Source organism: Coenobita brevimanus, chromosome 4 (assembly GCF_032717465.1).
Source record: "Coenobita brevimanus isolate Jiangsu-jjx chromosome 4, ASM3271746v2, whole genome shotgun sequence".
Taxonomy (NCBI): Eukaryota; Metazoa; Arthropoda; class Malacostraca; order Decapoda; family Coenobitidae; genus Coenobita; species Coenobita brevimanus.
In genome coordinates, this window is record NC_136957.1 from 35,597,203 (window position 1) to 35,615,745 (window position 18,543).

At 44.5% G+C, this 18,543-nt stretch overlaps 1 protein-coding gene across 1 annotated transcript in view; it reads right to left on the bottom strand.

Moving 5' to 3' along the window:
* Pdp1 (PAR bZIP family member Pdp1) overlaps window positions 1-18,543 on the bottom strand; it is a 73,856-nt gene that overhangs the window by 10,941 nt on the left and 44,372 nt on the right. Inside the window, exons 4-5 of the mRNA XM_080269222.1 lie at window positions 15,681-15,940; window positions 8,043-8,198 (exon numbers count right to left, since the gene is read on the bottom strand). Coding sequence (XP_080125348.1) covers window positions 8,043-8,198; window positions 15,681-15,940 — 416 coding nt within the window. The remainder of the gene's footprint in view (window positions 1-8,042; window positions 8,199-15,680; window positions 15,941-18,543) is intronic.

Genomic DNA, 18,543 nt, shown 5'->3' on the forward strand with positions numbered 1-18,543 from the left:
ATAATTAATCTACGACATCCAGATTCTTTAAAATAACATTTATGTTGCTAAATTGCTCCAAGTTAGGTTGTTGACATCTACGGTGGTGTCGATTCAGATCCAAAATTCATTCGTCCCCAAATCATTCCAGTTAGTAAGGCTCATTAGGTTAGGTTAGTAAGGATGAAACAATTAGGGATAGTGACCTTGGAGCTGAATCAACATGAAAATTGAACACGGCAAGTGGCCACTTGCTTCAGTTTGTATGTAAAACTGATGAGGTTGTTGATGTCTTTAAAACTATGCATTTCTGTAACCTTTTAAATCATCACAATAATAGTTTATCAATCCATCCATCCACCATCCAATTCTGTGTCGCCCCATGAGGAGCGTAGGAGCCCGGGGCTCGGCAAGTTTGTCCTGACATTCAAGATAGAGTGACCAGTCTCACTCATCCGAGGGACATTACGTGAGCAACAAACCCCAACCATCCCTTGGATATAAACCTACACAGGCTCAATCCGATTGGAGAGCCTTAATTGCCCACTAAACCACCAGGTGCCATAATTCAGTTATATGGTTACCACCCAGCACAGTAGATTGTTTCCTGGTGTACATGAAGCAATTTGGCTTGTCACTCAGTGTAGAGTCACTCTTAGACAGAAGGAACAGGAAAGAATGAAGGAAAGAAAGAGGGAAGACGAAGGAGAAAAGAAGACATGAAAGGGCAGGCACCAGAGAGCAGCACTACATTAAAATGAGTGGATGGTGAGTGCCCCCACCAACCTCATGTTAAAATTACCTTTTTCTCCATTTGCCCATCATTGTGTACATCATTCTAGGGATTTTTGTGCCATGAATTATTGAATCTTGGCTGAGCCAAGTTTTTCCCACAAGTTTCTTGTCTTGTTTTATTTAAAAATAAATAAAAAATAAAATAAGATAAAAAAGTTTATATTTGTTCAGTACGGCAGTGTGGTCTGATTTAATTACCATACTGGATGAGAGGTCACTGTAATTTTCCCCATTCAGGTCATTACAGTACAGTATTTGTACATTAGTCCAGTGCAGCCATTTTGTCTCATCGAATTACTGTACTGGATGCGAGGTCATTGTACTGTACCCTTCACATACTCAACTTCACAATTTTAATTTTATTTTGGTCTGATATCATCTCCAGTGTACTGGCCATCCAAGGAGATGCATACAGTTATGAAATGTGAGCAAGTCGTAATCATAATTAGTTCTGAATGGTAAATTCATGTTAGTTATGCTCTCTCTCTTTCTCTCTCTCTCTCACACACACATACATCATCATAACTACAAATGATTACCATTAAGTCCAAAAAGCTTGTGAGAATCTGTACAAGACTTCCAGTTTCAATTATTTATATGTCCAGGGAAATTCTGGAAGTCATTATGAAATTATCTGTAACAATAGTGTTATATACAGTTCTTGCAGACTTCATCTGTACTCACTGAAATGGGTGGTACATGGTGCTGACCATCATCCACTCACTCAGTGTAGTAATGCTTATTTCCTCCTTCCCCTTTCTCATTCTATGTCTGCCCTTCTGTCTTTCTACCTCTTTTTCTTCCTGTCCTTTTTATTTTATTTCCACTTAAAAGTGATTTTTACATTAATTGGCAAGCCTAATCGTTTCCTGTAACACAGGAAACTATTTACAATAATGAATGGTAACTATATACACTGCAAGAGGATGGAACTTAGGCAGAATCAAAGAGAAGTGGAGCAGCAACTGGGTCAATATAATTTGGAGTAGATGGGGGAGGTGAAAGGTGTGTGCAAGATATTCACAGAAATCTGTGCAGCATGTGAGGTGGTGTGTGGGGGTGAAGAGAATACGAAAGGGGGTGCAAGGAAAAGCATGGTGCAATGAAGATGTGAGACAAGCTGCGGTGCAAAAGAAGAAAGCATACAGTGAGCGGATGGGAAGCAGGGACGTGGAGGAAGTTGAGAAACAGAAGAGAGAGTTATATGTAGAGAGGAAGAGAGGTGAAAAGATTTGTAAGAGAGAGTTAGACAAGAGTGGATGAGGAATTTGGAAGGTGAGTGTAAAATGGAGGGAATGTAAGAAAATGTTCTGGAAAAAGGTAAAGAGATTTAGACAGGTGATAAAGAAGGTAGTCAGAGTGTGAAAGATAAAAATGGCAGATTACAAGTGGAGAAGGGAGCAAAAGTGAATGGAGAGCAAAAGTGAATGGATGGAGAGTACTCTTTCAGAAACTGTTAAACTTAGAGAATGAAAGTGATGCAAGTATAAGTGGCTGGGGAATGGCTAGGAGAAGAAAATAGGAAGAAATCAGTAGGATGGAAGTAGTGGAAGCAATGAAGAAGTCAAATTGGGGAAAGCCCCAGGAATTGATGGAGTGTGTGGCGAAATGCTAAAGCATAGGGGAAAGATAGTGGGAGAATGAATATGGAAGATATGCAGATTGGCCTGGGAGAAAGGTAGAGTCCTGGAGGATTGTAAGTCACATATAATTATTTCCATGTACAAAGGAAAAGGGGAAAAAGAAGTGTGGTAATCATAGGGGCATTTGTCTTCTTAGTGTAATGGGAAAAGTATGCTGTAGGATACCTGACCAGAGTTCGGGAAATAACAGAGGAATTAGTTGATGAAGAAAAGGGAGGTTTTAGGAATGAAGAGGTTGTGTAGATCAGATACTCATTCTTATTCTTTAGTGGAAAAGTTTTTGGAGAAGGGAATGAAGTTGTAAGCAGCCTTCATGGATTTAAAGAATGCATATGACAGGGTGGATAGGCAATGAATGTGGAAAATATCAAGAATTTATGGAGTAAATGGGAAGTCGTTGAATGCCGTGAAGAGTATGCATGAGGGGGCTAAGGCTGCAATGTGTGTGAATAGTGAATTGAGCAAAAGTCTTCTATTTGAATGTTGGGTTGAAACAGGGATGTGCCATGTCTCCATGACTGTTCAATTTGTACATGGGTGGGGTTATAAGAGAGAGACAGTGTAAGGCAGTGGATGTTGGAATGGCATTAATGAGAGAGGGCAACATTTGGAAACTCCCTGTACTGTTGTTTGCAGATGATACCGTATTGCTAAGTCAAGACGAAGGGGAACTGCAAGGCTTGATGAATGAGTCTGGAAGTGTGTGTAAGAAACGGAATCTAAAGGTGAATGTGGGGAAGAGTAATGTTACTGTCTTCGAGAGAAACGAAGTCACTGGATGTACAGTGAGGATGGACGATGAAATGTGCATTTAAGTACTTGGGTAGTGTGAAGAGTAAGGATGGAGTTTGGAGGGTGAAGTGCTTGAAAGGATACAAGGAAGGAAGGTTGCTGGTTCTTTGAAAGCAGTGATAAGAAACAAGGATGAGAGCATGGAAGTAATCACTGCATGACAGTATTGTGATACCAACTCTAACGAAAGGAAGTGAAGCTTGGACCTTGTTGGAAGAATGCAAGTCAAGAGTGAGAGCAGTGGAAATGTTTTATTTGAGAGAGCATGTGGAGTCACATGGAGAGAGAGACTGACAAATGAGGAAGTGAAGGAGCATTGTGTGGATGTGATAAAAGCATTAGGAGAAATACATTGAGGTGATTTGGCTATGTGGAGTGGACGAAGTGCGAGAGACTAAGGAGGAGTGTATATGAGTGCGGTGGAGGGGGAGGGTAAGGATGAGGTGGAGGGATGAAGTGGAGAGGTATATGAGAGAGGGGGGTGTGAGCTGGGAGCAGGGCAGTGAAATGGCAGAGGACTGGATGACATGGAGGTGATTTGTTTGTAGCCACCGCTTACAGGATTGAAGCATCTGGCAGTAGATAGAGAACTTCATGACCAAATTACATGGTGAAGTAGAGCTTGCAATGGTGCCTGTTAAATGGGCGACACAAAATGTGGCATACATCCAGGAACCAAACTCCCAAACCTCGCGACAAAATGAGGTGTTGTTATCCATGAAGGAACATCGGTCCACTGCACAGGACAGCCCTGCAAGGGCAGTTGCTTGACGGGTCTGCTCAGCCAGACAGACTGGGGTTGGTCAACATCATAACTTCCGTAGTTTTAACAATTATTTGCATTTTGTTTTGATCAGCAATAATCTTCAATGCTTTGGATGTCCATGGGGATACAAATACAGCATACCCTCATTTTATAAAGACCGAGTTTGAAAATATACCTCAGATAACGATTTATATATTGTCAGTAATAACACGGGTTCAATGAGGATACATTGTTGTACAAGGGTCATCCACCCAACCAAGTCTAAAAGTGATTTTCCAACTCGCTAAGCTGGTGGTTACTTCATTTTACTCCACTTCATATGCTGTTTACCGAAATTAAGCCTAAAAATTAAACTCACCTAAGCTGGTACAGTCAGATCATGCTACACAACTGTTTGCTATATGATAAATCATCCCTTCCAAATAATGTTTTGAAAATTGGTTGCGATTGGTTAGAATGATGTGTGATGCCTGCCTCTGAGATTCTCATGCATATGTGGTGATGCATGCAACCAAGTCATCTGTGTGACCCAAGATGGCTGCCCAGTTTACATATACAGAACCCCCCACTTCAGGTCTGTGCAAGCGGCAGCTTTCATGCCAACCCTTTGAGTCACTCATCCACTCACTCATGTGTCCCGCGCCTGTGATTGTCTCCCTCGGGTTCAAGTTACCAGGCCTTCTCATTTGTGTAAGATCATTGCAGCACTATCGCCAACGCCAAGTAACAATGCAAGTTTGCAATGAATCATGCTCATTGCAATAATAAGTGGAGAGAATTGTGTGTGAAATAAGTGAAACTCTGAACTTGGAAGTGTGGTGCAACTGATGCTGCCAAGGGCAAGGCTAAAAGAGCAAGGTATAGCCTTGCCCCATCACAGAACGTGCCTTCCATGACTGCAAAACTTCAGACTAAAGCAAGCAAGCCTATCATTGAAAAAATGAAGTGTCTCCTGGCTCTGTGGGTTAATGACCTGAACCAAGCAAATCAGCCTCTTCACCACTTCCTTATCTTCAGTAAGGCTGTCAGTCTGTGGTAGGACCTCAAGGATAAGCAAGGCTGAGGAGGAGTTCAGTGCCAGCATGGGTTGGTTTGAGTGGTTTTACCTCTTTGGGCAGGTGACTTATCAATAATACAACTGTGTGGGGTGGCATATTTTCAGAAAAATAAAGTATCAAGGAATAAGCCTAAACATATCTCGATGAAAATGGCTGAAAAACAAAGGTAAGATGTGTTACTTCTGTGGTAATATGTTTCTGCTGGCTGTGGGAGGAGTGCAGGCAGGCAGGATATCACCATGCGCGCCTTGGGCGAGGCTAGCGAACTCTTCACACACTCTTTTCCTTCGCTGAACACTAAATTAATTATTCATTTATGCATTCTTTACACTGTTCATTGTCTTCAAAATCTTATATATGTGTTTTCTATTTAACTTCAACACTTAAGTGCAGACCATGAGGCCTTTCCTGCACAGCTGGAGGCTGTTACAGAAGAGGGAGGATACTCTCTCAAGCAGGTCTCAAACTCTGCATAACATGCCTGGCTGACCTCCACACTGCTGATTGTACATGGCAAGGTACCTGTCCCCATGTCTGTGCAACCATGGTTGGAGACTCTGCCAACTTTTTCCTCCTGCTAGTGGACACTGCCCCGAGTCACGCTGAGAGCATGGAGGACAGGGCGGAGAGCATCGAAGGGGTGTATCTGACCCCTCAACATAACAACACTGCTGCAACCTATGGATCAGGGTGTTACTGCAACCTTAAAAGGCATACTACCTCTGAAATGCCATGGAGCAGATGGTGAGAGCATGTGACTCTGAAGCAAGCAACACAGTCATTTACTGTGACTGAAGATTGTGTGTATTCTTTCATGGGCCTCCTGGCAGTTGAGAACATACATTGGGAGACATCACTGACTTCTCACATGAGGCAGGATTTGAGACTGACAAGGAAGATGTGCAAGATGTCCTGGACATTCACACCGAGCAGCTGTCCACAGAGGAGCTCACTGAGCTCAGGGAATGAGTGGTGAAGGCACAGGAAGACAGCAAGGATGGGCACTTTCATGTTCTTGACATTAAGACCTCGGAGTTCTTTGCGACAATGGACAAGGGAATTACATTCATTCAGGTCAAGGACCCAAACCCAGCTAGGAGTGACTCATCAATGCATCGCAATGAACAACACTTGAAGGTGTACAGTGAGCTCCTGGCAGTAAGAAAAAGGTAGCATGCCAGACCACCATCCTCTTCTCCATTTCCCCTCCCAGCAGCACTGAGGAGAGCCAAGGCCATTGTGAGTGATGTGCAGTTGCAACATCGTGCATCACCTGCCTCCACCATGTCTGTCTCATCATCATCATCGTCTGGCACACCAATATGCCACGCCACTAACCGCCATGCTCTTCCTCATCCCCGTTGTCGTAGTTCTGCTTCCCGTCAGTCCCGACACAACGCTCTCCCTTGGCACTACCGCATTGCTCTCCCCATCTCATGACCACCACTGAGGACCTGGTGTGATCATCCAGGCCCTCCGGCTGTCCCCCCTGCCTTGGGTGGGACCCATGGTGACGACTAGGACCAGCCTAGGACAAGCTTCAGTTGGTGGCAGAGGTTTTGAGGGGCCTTCTAGGTTTTGCAGTCAAGGTCATTCACCCATACTATGTTGAACCCATGTTATATCAACCTCAATGTACAATCTATCATTAGGAGATAGGTGACTTGATGGAACCCTATTGTACTGGGAGACCAGACTGCACTCTAGTTACTTCACATCAGTGCACTTCACTTGCCACTTGAACTCAAACATCATTGTTCCATCAGACACTAACACACATGATAGTAACCAAGTTTAATGGCCATCTCAGAACAAACAAATAACTAAGCTTGTGTGTCCGTGATTGTATAAGCGGATAGAGCAATCGCACAACAACCAGTGAGGCTTCATACGGGACCATACTTATCATATAAGTGAAAATGTTAATGAAAAAAGGTCCAAACTTTTTAGGGCTATCAGATAAGTGATTCACTGCAAAATAGGAGTCTGCACACCTTTGTTAATATTCTTCCAGTTTAATCCCTCAGACTTTCACATCTTTTTCTGTGCCATAAAAATACTGTACAGCTGCAGGTGATCATACGATAAAGTGATATAAGAGGTGTTTCATGCAAGGTCAACAAAGTATTATGTTTCTTGAAAGATATTTAATTTATAGCATTCTCTTAAAAAAAATATATAAATATATGCATGTTTTATATATTGTCATTACTGACCAGCTGACTTGAAGAACAATGTAATGAATATGCAAGACAATGAATGGATTTCGATAATTTTGCAAGTTAACAAATATATACTAATGCCACACAATACTGGTATCCATTTTTTATATATAAACTGTAAAAGAGGAACACACATTTATTTATTTCAAAATTATGCATCATTTTAATTTTGGATTAAGAAAGCTCCCATACTATACTGTACATTTATTTTTTCAAATAACGCACTCAGGCGATCGAAAGGATATATTGCACGCTGAAGTAAATAGGAGGTAACTCATTACACAGGGGAAGGACAGAGTGGTCAGTGATGGGACTACTTTCATCACATGCTAGGGCATCATGTCAAATGCGGTATCTGATTCCACAGAAAACAGAAATTAGCCACTGTGAAAACTCTACCTTTGTTGCACAACATGCCATTCATTACTGTATGTAACACTGTCACTCTCATAGCGTAGTCAGCTATCCAAGCTGCAATGCCCCAAATAATACAATTACTGTTCTTTACCTGGTCCAGTCTTCAATGCCATGATCACTGCCAACCTCAGACAACAACCACTAACTTACCATGACATAACTGGCATGTATGAGATAACAAATGAAGGGTTTATTTGTGTTTACTGCTCTCTGGACAGTATCACAATGAACTGTGACCTTACTGATAATTTGTTTCCATCTGAACTTACCACCAAACACTTATTTCTGTTTATGACTGTAGGTACATTCCTATTGTCCTGTGACCTTACCGAACATTTCTGCAGCATCCACCAAAACACGGCCAACCCACCTCTTTCTCCAGGAAGTTGGCGCGCATGGCTATCTGGTTCTCCTTGAGTCTGCGGGCGTCCCTGGATCTCTTGGCAGCCAGGTTGTTTTTACGACGGCGCGCCCAGTACTTCTCGTCCTTCAGCTCAACAGGGACGAACTGCCGAGGGAGCAGGGTGTCGTCAGTGTCATCATGGTGGTTCTGGAGGTAATGTGTGGGGGTTCAGTCATAACAACGTTGGGGACAATCTACAGTACACGTAATTCTTATAGCTCAAGGGAATACCTCTTACTTTAATGCACATTTCAGCCACTTTAACCCAAGGGTCTACCATGTGCAGAACATGGGGTACGGTATTTAAGAATTAGAATAGTCTCAAACTACATTACAGCATGTCTGTGGACTGAAAGGGTTAACTCTTTCAACATAGTGACATCTTTTTTCTCTTTAATCTTGCCACCAGCAGACAACCATACTCAGCTTAAGGAGTGACTTCCAGAGGTTAAAGTGCAGCAAGCATTTCTCAATTAATTCAGGCATTATACAATGCCGTTTCATTATCACATTAACGAATTACATAAAATCAAATCAAATGTCATTCTTCCTCATAACCCTTATGCATCGTGGAACGGTTATATCAGACAAAATTTGTGAATCAGAGATGCCGGGTGTCAGATATAACTGCAAGTGTTTTTTGTGCCATAGTTTGAAGTGGCTGCCACTTGATCTTGTCACCAAAGGGTCGGGACAGACTTCTGCGACCCAAGGCAAGCATACCTCAGTCGCCTTTTTGATTTGTCAGGTGGAGGAAGAGGTTTTATCAAACCTCTTATATGTGGACCCCTTGCCTCATCCACCCCTGCCAAGCCTTTATTGAAGAATATTAGGAAAGGACACTGATAATACCAATTAGGGTGTGCCATGGATGCAACTGTGTCTATTTAATAATGGAGAAGTTATCACGTAGAAAGCAAAGTGAAAGTCAGGGCCGCATGCACACGCAAGAATACATCCTGTCTTGCACGCCAAAGTTACTTGTCTTCTATCCTGTCTTGCACGCCAAAGTTACTTGTCTTCTTGTCCTTACTTATCGACAAGACCACCTACAGTCCTGGGGATGCTTTTCTTCGCAAGAGGAGTTCCTGAGTAATATGGTTTTTTATTTGTTTTCCTACCTGCTATATTTTCCGAGATATTAAGGTTTGAAAACAAGTAATTTGAGGAAAATTAGCTGTACTGAGAGGACCACAGTATAAATTCCCAGGTGTCTAGGGGTTTGAGTGTAAAGTGGAGGGACTGCAAGAAAATGTTCTGGAAAGAGGTGAAGAGAGTAAGACAGGGTGGCAATGAAGTTAGTAGGGGAGTGAATGATAAAAATGGTAGATTACTACTGGAGATGGGAGAAAAAGTGAGCAGATGGAGAGAACACTTTAAGGAATTGTTGAACGTAGAGAATGGAAGTAATGCGAGTATAAGTGGCTGGGAGAAGGAGGGAGTGAGAAGACAGGAAGAAATCAGTAGGATAGAAGTTGTGGAAGCAGTGAAGCAAGTCAAATTGGGGAAAGCCCCAGGAATTGATGGAGTATGTGATGAAATGCTGAAGCATGGGGGAGAGATAGTAGAATGGATATGTAAGATGTGCAGATTGGCCTGGGAGGAAGGTAGAGTCCCGGAGGATTGGAAGTCGGGTATAATTATTCCCTTGTACAAAGGAAAAGAGGAAAAAGAAGTGTGTGGTAATTATAGGGGCATTTGTCTTCTTAGTGTAATAGGAAAAATGTAGTGTAGGATACTTATTGACAGGGAAATAACAGAGGAATTAGTTGGAGAAGAACAGGGAGGCTTTAGAAAGGAAAGAGGTTGTGTGGATCAGATATTCATTCGTAGATCTTTAGTGGAAAAGTTTCTAGAGAAGGGAAAGAAGTTGTATGCGGCCTTCATGGATTTGGAGAAAGCATGACAGGGTGGACAGACAAGGATTGTGGAAAGTATTAAGAATATATGGAGTAGATGGGAAGTTGTTGAATGCTGTGAAGTATGTATGAGGGTGCTAAGGCTGCAGTGCTTGTGGATGGTGAACTGAGTGAAATTTTCTCTTTGAAGGTTGGGTTGAAACAGGGATGTGTCATGTCTCCATGGTGGTTCAATCTGTACATGGATGGGGTAATAAAAGAGGGACAAGGTAGGGTAGTGGATGTTGGAGTGGCCCTGGTGAGAGAGGATAGTGTTTGGAAACTCCCTGTACTGTTGTTTGCAGATGATACTGTGTTGTTAAGTGAAGATGAAGGGGAGCTGCAAGGCTTGGTGGATGAGTTTGGGAGAGTAAGAAACGGAATCTAAAGGTGAATGTAGGGAAGAGTAAAGTGAGGGTCTTTGAGAGAGGTGAGGTCAGTGAAGGTACAGTGAGGTTGGATGGTGAGGAAATGGAAAATGTGAGTACGTTTAAGTACTTGGGTAGTGTGGTGAGTTTAGAGGGTGAAGTGCTTGAAAGGGTACAAGAAGGAAGAAAGGTTGCTGGTTCCTTGAAAGCAGTGATAAGAAACAGGGAAGTGAGCATGAAAGTGAAAAAGTTACTACATGACAGCTCACTATTGTGATACCAACTCTAACGTATGGAAGTGAAGCTTGGACATTGTTGGAAGGACACAAGTCAAGAGTGAGTTATTCAAAAGGAGCCTGTGGAGTCACATGGAGAGAGAGGCTGACAAATGAGGATATAAAGGAGCGTTGTGGTGTGGATGTGGATGTGATAGGAAGCGTTAGGAGGAACACACTGAGGTGGTTTGGCCATGTGGAGAGGATGGAGGGTGAGAGACTAATGAGGAGTGTGTATGTGAGTGAGGTGGAGGGGGGGAGAAGGAGGGGGAGGCTGAGGATGAGATGGAGGGATGGAGTGGAGAGGTATATGAGAGAGGAGGGTGTGAGTTGGGAGCAGGGCAGTGAAATGGCAGGGGACAGGGCAACATAGGGGTGATTTGTTTGTGGCCACCCTGTATGGGAATGAGGCATCTGGCAATAGATAGATAGTCTAGGGGTTACGAAACTCCCATATTACCGCTGGCTATATTGCTGATGTTTTAAATTAGTGGAAGCTGAACCATATCTTTCATATCATCAGGCCAGCACAAGATTGTCAGATTCAGTGTGAGGACTTTGTAAGGAGTGAATTTACAGAGGTCACATTTAACTACTGCAATTTGATAAGTCTCCTGTATTTAATAATCATCTGGAGATAGCAAAGATAGAACTGGTAAGATGTCACCATTCTGAAGGGGTTAAGGACGAGATTTTATCCCTTTCATTGCAATGTACACACTTGGGTAATTTACTTTTCTTGAGCTGAGGGGAATAATAGCAGTAACAGGGCTAAATTTTTATTCAAGCCATTGATTGTATAGACTGAACAATTTCTGCCACTGTGGTACTTCCTTCACTCACCCAACCAATGCAGTCGTATAGGTTTGCCCCTTGATTAAAGTGTTGCATTTTATAATAATTATTATTAATTTTAGCTTATTCTTGCTTCCATCAGATACACTTTCCACCACTTAAGGGCTCCTAAACATGAAGAGGTAAATTAAAGCTATGTACAACTCTTGGATCTTAAGTCTCTCTCCTAAGCAGAACAGCCACATGGGGGTTGGTGGGTGGGGGACGATTTCACAAAGAGGTAGCACTAGTAACTTGTGTGGCTGGTTGATCTAAAGCAGTCCCAAATTACTCGGTATTTGACAATCCAGCAACTTCAGTAAGGCTAAACCCTAGGCTCAATCCAGGATCGAATAATCCCTAATTTATTGTTTAAACTAGCCTCAAACCAGTTTGAATCAATTGTTCTGACTTTGGGCCGACGTCTTGACATTGCATGGGTGGGTGGCAGACACAGCACACTGGTAGAAGTTCTCATATTTGCTTACTACTGTATACAATAGGGTTAAATTAAGAGTTTCTGTGATGGTGTACGTTGTTACACTGTATAAAGGAATTTATGTATCATTATGTTTCTGCATAAATTGGTACACAGGCCTATATTATGTATGCATGTAATAGGTGCATGAGTGCATTGTACTTGTATGTCTGTTCATTAGTACACAGTTATCCAGGCATACACAACATATATTGATGTATTTATGTACCGTATATGATAATATACGAGTGCATTTAATATATATATTTATGTATGCATTTATGTAGTGTTAGTATACACAATTTGGGCTAGGCTTTGTATGTGTGTGGGTGTGTGAAGCTGAGTTCATGTTTTCATTTATGTGAATCTGTTCATGCATGAATTCATGTCTTGCATTTGAATGTACAAGTATGCATGTGTGTGTGTTCAAGTGTATATTTTAGTGTACTTGTGTGACTTCATACTTGAATGTTCTTGCGTGCTTATATACTGTATGCATGTGTTCATGCCTGTTTTAGTGTTCATGTGTGTATCTGTTCATATGTGTGCTTGCATTCATGTACATCAGTGTTTGTTTGTGACCTTCATGGGTATGTGTGGCTCTGTTTTAGTGTGTATAATGTGTCTGTTCAGGCATGTATATAATCATTGTGTTTGATCATGTATGTGCATTCATGTGTGAATGTGTCCATTGTGTGCTTCACAAGAACACGTCTGTTCATTGTGTAAATCACGTGTTTAGATTGTTCAGGTGCTTGAGGATGCAAGAGTGGATATATGTGGATTGACTGAAACTAAATGGAAAGGTGAAAGGGTAAGAGAATGGGAATATGGTTTTGGTATATGTGCGAGAGTTAATGAGAATGAGAGGGCAAGAGAGGGAGTATGTCTGATGATAAGCAAGAAGTGGAAGGAGAATATGAGTATGGAACAGTGGGTGCAAGGATTGTATGGGTGAAAGTAGGCATACAAGCATGGGCGACTGTATGTGTGTATGCTCCGACAGAGGACCGAGTGGCAAGAGTAAGAGATGAGTTTTGGGCAAGAGTAGAAGCATGTATGGACAAATTTGAGAGGAGCGAGAGAGTGCTTTTGAATGGAGACATGAATGGCAAAGTTGGGAATGTACGAGTGGATGGAGTGGTTGGTCAGTAGGGTGTGCCAGCTGAAGTAGATGGGAATTGTAGTGCTTTGGTGGACATCTGTGCTGGTAAGGGGTTGGCAATAGCCAACACCTACTTTCGGCATAAGATGATCCACCGGTATACATGGAGAGTAATGAGAAGGATGGATGGTAAACTTGTTGAACGAAAGGCAATGATAGACTACGTGTGTGTGGATGAGCGAATGAGAAGACAAGTGTTGGATGCAAGAGTGTGGAGAGGGTGGGGGAATGGAGTCTCGGACCATCACTTACTGATGGCCAAGGTAAAGCTGCAAAGAAAATGGTTGAGGAGATGAAGGGGAAGACAGGAGGAAACAGCTCCGTGAGAAGTGGACAAATTGCAAGATAGTGAGAAAATGGCAGAGTATAAGAGCACAGTGGAAGAAAGATTGGGAAGGTATGAGCTAGAGCAAATGGAAGGGGTGGAAGACATATGCAAAATATTTACAGAAGATATAGTTGCAGCATGTGAGGTGGTTTGTGGAGTGAGGAGGAGATGCAGGGGTGTGCAAGGGACAGCAGGGTGGAATGATGAGGTGAAACAAGCTGTGTAACAAATGAAGAAGGAATATAATGAATGGTTAGTGAGTAGAGGTAGGGGAGAAGATGAGAGAGAAGAGAGAGGTATATGTGAGCAGGAGAAGGGAGGTGAAGAGAATGGTGAAGGAGAGTAAGAAGAAAGTGGATGAAGTGTTTGGGAGGAATCTGAGTGTAAAACGGAGGGAAAGTAAGAAATTGTTTTGGAAGGAGGTAAAGAAAGTAAGGCAGTATGAAAGGGGAAATAGTAGGGGAGTGAAAGATAGGAATAATAGATTGTTGGTGGAGAAGAGAGAGAAATTGAGGAGATGGAAGGAGCTCTTTGAGGATTTGTTGAATGTTGCGAGTGACAGCAGTGCAAGTGTAAGTGGTTGGGGAATGGCTGGGTGAAGAAGAGATGAGAGGAGGAAGAGATCAGTAGGGCAGAAGTAGTGGAAGCAATGAAGAAGATCAAGTTGCAAAAGGCCCCAGGAATTGATGGAGTGTGTGGTGAAATGCTGAGGTATGGGGGTGAGATTGTTGTGGAGTGGATATGGAAGTTGTGTAGATTGGCTTGGGAAGAGGGAAGGGTTCAAGAGGACTGGAAATCAGGTATAATTGTTCCTTTATACAAAGGAAAGGGGAGAGAGAAGTATTTGGTAATCATAGGGGTATTTGCCTTCTTAGTGTGACTGGTAAAATATATGGTAGAATACTCATTGATAGGGTTAGGCATATGACAGAGGAGCTAGTTGGAGAAGAGCAAAGGGGATTTAGGCAGGGAAAAAAGGTGTGTAGATCAGATATTTGTTCTATGATGTTTAGTGGAGAAGTATCTAGAGAAGAGAAGGAAAGTGTATGCTGCCTTCACGGACTTGGAGAAAGTTTATGACAGAATTGATAGGCAAGGTATGTGAAAGGTATTAAGAATTTATGGTGTGGAGGGGAAATTGTTGAGTGCTGTGAAGAGTGTGTATGAAGGAGCTAGGGTTACGGTGCGAGTGGATGGTGAGCCGAGTTCTTTGAGCTCAATGTGGGACTGAAACAGGGTTGTGTGATGTCTCCATGGCTGTTTAATATATACATGGATGGGGTTGTAAAGGTGGTGCAAAGTAGGGCAGTGGATGTGGGGGTGGCTCTTAATGAATGAGGGTGAGATTTGGAAGCTTCCGGTGTTGCTGTTTGCTGATGATACAGTATTGTTGAGTGAAGATGAATGGGAGTTGCAAGGTTTGGTGAATGAATTTGGGACAGTGTGTAGTAGGAGGAAGCTGAAAGTTAATGTAAACAAAAGTAAAGTTATGGTGTTTGAGAGGAATGAAGTCACAGTGTGTGCAGTGAGGTTGGATGGTGAGGATATGGAGAATGTGAGTGCATTCAAGTACTTAGGTAGTGTGATGAGTAAGGATGGAACTTTGGGGGAAGCAGTGCGTCAAAAGGTACAGCAGGGAAGGAAGGTTGTTGGATCACTGAAAGCAGTGATGAGAAATAGGGAGGTGAGTATGGAAGTTAAGAAGTCACTGCATGATGGTATTGTGATCCCTACCCTGACGTATGGAAGCGAGGCGTGGACCTTGCAAGAGGGGAACAAGTCAAGAGTGAGAGCAGTGGAAATGAGATACTTGAGAGGAGCATGTGGAGTGACAGGTTAACGAATGAAGAAGTGAAGGGACGTTGTAGGTTGGATGTGGATGTGGTTGAAAAGATTAGGAGAAATACACTGAGGTGGTTTGGACATGTGGAGAGAATGAAAGACTGACTAAGAGGGTGTATGTAGGTGAGATGGAGTTGAGAGGTATATGAGGGAGGGGGGTGATTTGGGGGGAGGGTAGTCAAATGGTGGGTGACAGCGACTTGGAGGGGTTTTGTCTGTGGCCACCCTTTGTGGGATTAGGGCGTCGGGCTATAGATAGACAGACATGTGTTTAGGTGTGGATATGAACCTGTAGTCACGTGCACCTGCATGTAGAAGCCTGGATGTATGCATGTAAGTGTGAAAGTAGTTATGCATGTGGCGTAACCTATCAAGTGTATCAGCGCATGTATATGTTTACATGCTGTGTATGTGCATACAACCCACCTGCTTGCGACTTTTCTTGATCATGGGCTGGGGTTTGAGTTCATCCTCCGTGAAGATCCTGGTCCGTGGGTCAAAATCTTGTCCGGGAACTGTGGCAAGGGCTAGATCATTAGGGGATACGTCGTAGTCAACAACAGGCGCATACTTCTCCCCAACAACAGGCACGTCGGAGGAGGGCATGGAAGTGTTCTCTAAGGACTTTGGGTTGCTCAGTCGTTCCACATCTCGCCCCAGACTTGCTCGAACTTTTTCTGTGGACGCACAGACAAGTTCCCCCTTAAGTTCTACCTCTTGGAGGTATAAAACCGCGCGCGTCTCTTCCCGCTTTCTTCTTTCCCTCCCACCTTCCGCTCTTTTTCTCTCCCTCCATGTTTAAGTCCTCCCTGAAACTCTCACTTGGAGTTTAGAAAACGTGCGTGCTTCTTCCCCCTCCCCCTTCCACTCGCTCTATCTTCTCCCTCCCACGTTAAGTTCGCCACTAAGTCGCTACAGACTTATATAACAGATACGGTGCGCACTTATATAACAGCGATACACAGCAGCGCACTTACATAACAGCGATACGCGAGAAACAAGTGTTCAAAGGCCTTCCCACAACACAAAGCTTATAACTTAACCTAACAGTGACAGTTTACAGTGTGGGGCCCAACAGGAATGCAGCAGTTATTCGATATCTAAAATCATGGACGTAATGTTTAAATTCATTCTTCATAAATTTTGCGCGGTTATACATTTTGAAAGTCGTGAATTGATTAAACTGATTACTAAAATGGTGGGTGAGAGCGACTTGGAGGCGTTTTGTCTGCGGCCACCCTTTGCGGGATTAGGGCGTCGGGCTATAGATAGATTACTAAAAACCGATCGAACTGCAACCGAACATTCTCAATGAAAAATATAAAATCATCGGTAGGTAAAACATGTGACGGACTAAAACTTTTTTTTTTTTTTTAATTGCGAAACATTATTGCGCATTTTTTTTTTTTTCTTTCATTACATACTGTGATACCTTGCAGCTTTTTTTTCTTTTTCTTTTTACAGTGTGGACTCGAACGACGGTAAAGAAGAGGGGAGGGGAAGAGGATTGGAGAGGGGAGGGGGAGGGAAGAGGATGGGAGGGGAGGGGAAGGGAAGAGGAAGGGGGAGGGGAGGGGAAGGGAAGAGGAAGGGGGAGGGGAGGGGAAGGGAAGAGGAAGGGAGAGGGGAGGGAAGAGGATGGGAGGGGAGGGGGAGGGAAGAGGATGGGAGGGGAGGGGAAGGGAAGAGGAAGGGAGGGGAGGGGAAGAGAAGAGGATGGGATGGGATAGGAGGGAGGGGAAGGGATGAGGATGGGATGGGATAGGAGGGAGGGGAAGGGAAGAGGATAGGAGGGAGGGGAGGGGAGGGGAAGGGAAGAGGATGGGATGGGAAGGGAAGAGGATAGGAGGGAGGGGAGGGGAAGGGAAGGGAAGAGGAGGGGAGGGGAGGAGAGGGGAAGGGAAGAGGAGGGGAGGGGAGGAGAGGATGGGAGAGGGGAAGGGAAGGGAAGAGGAGGGGAGGGCAGGAGAGGGGAAGAGAAGAGGATGGGAAGGAAGGGAAAGGATGAGATAGGAGGGAGGGGAAGGGAAAGGATGGGATAGGAGGGAGGGGAAGGGAAGAGGATGGGAGAGGAGAAAGGATGGGAAGAGGATGGGAGAAGAGAAGGGAAGGGAAGAGGATGGGAGAGGAGAAGGGAAGGGAAGAGGAGAAGGGAAGGGAAGAGGATGGGAGAGGAGAAGGGAAGGGAAGAGGATGGGAGAGGAGAAGGGAAGGGAAGAGGAGGGGAGGGGAGGAGAAGGGAAGGGAAGAGGAGGGGAGGGGAGGAGAAGGGAAGGGAAGAGGAGGGGAGGGGAGGAGAAGAGGAGGGGAGGGGAGGAGAGGGGAAGGGAAGAGGAGGGGAGGGGAGGAGAGGGGAAGGGAAGAGGAGGGGAGGGGAGGAGAGAGGAAGAGGATAGGAGGGAAGGGAAAGGGAAGAGGATGGGATAGGAGGGGAGGGAAAGGGAAGAGGAGGGGATGGGTTAGGAGGGAGGGGAAAAGAAGAGGATGGGATGGGATAGGAGGGAAGGGGAAGAATGAGTTAGGAGGGAAGGGGAAGGATGGGTTATGAGGGAAGGGGAAGGATGGGTAAGGAGGGAGGGGAAGGGAAGAGGATGGGATGGGATAGGAGGGAGGAGAAGGGAAGGGAAAACAAAAGGGAAGAGGAGGGGAGGGAAGGGGAAGGGGGAGAGAAAGGGAAGAGGAGGGGATAGGAGGGAGGGGAATGGAAGAAGAGAAGAGAAGAGGGGAGGGGAGAGAAAGGGGGAGGAGGAGGAGGAAGGGAAGGGAATGGAGAGTGGGAGGAGGGGCGTGATGAGGAAGAGAAAAGAGGAAAGGAGGGCAAGGAGAAGGGGGGAGGTGAAGGGAGGGAAAGGGGGTGAGAGGTGGAGGGGGAAGGGAAGGGGGACAGGAGGGAAGGGACTACGGCAGGGAGAAGGGGGCAGAGGAGGGACGGGAGAAGAGAGGGGGGAAGGGAAGGGAAAACGTGAGATGAGGGGGGGGGAGCGGAAGGATGAGAAGAGGGAGAAAAAGGGAAGGCAGGAGAGGAGAGAGATGAGATAAAGGACGGAAGAGGGGAGAAGGGGGAGAGGACGGTAAGGGAAGGAGGGAAAGGAGAGAGGAAGGGGTGAAGGGAAGAGAAGAGAGGGGAAGGGAGGGAGGAGAGAAGAGGTACACGACGGGAGAGGATAGTATGAAAAGGACGGGGGGGAAAGGAGAGAGGAAGGGGTGACGGGAAGAGACGAGGTGAATGGGAAAGGAGACGAGGGGAGGGGAAGAAGTGAGGGGGTGGGGGAGAAGGGGG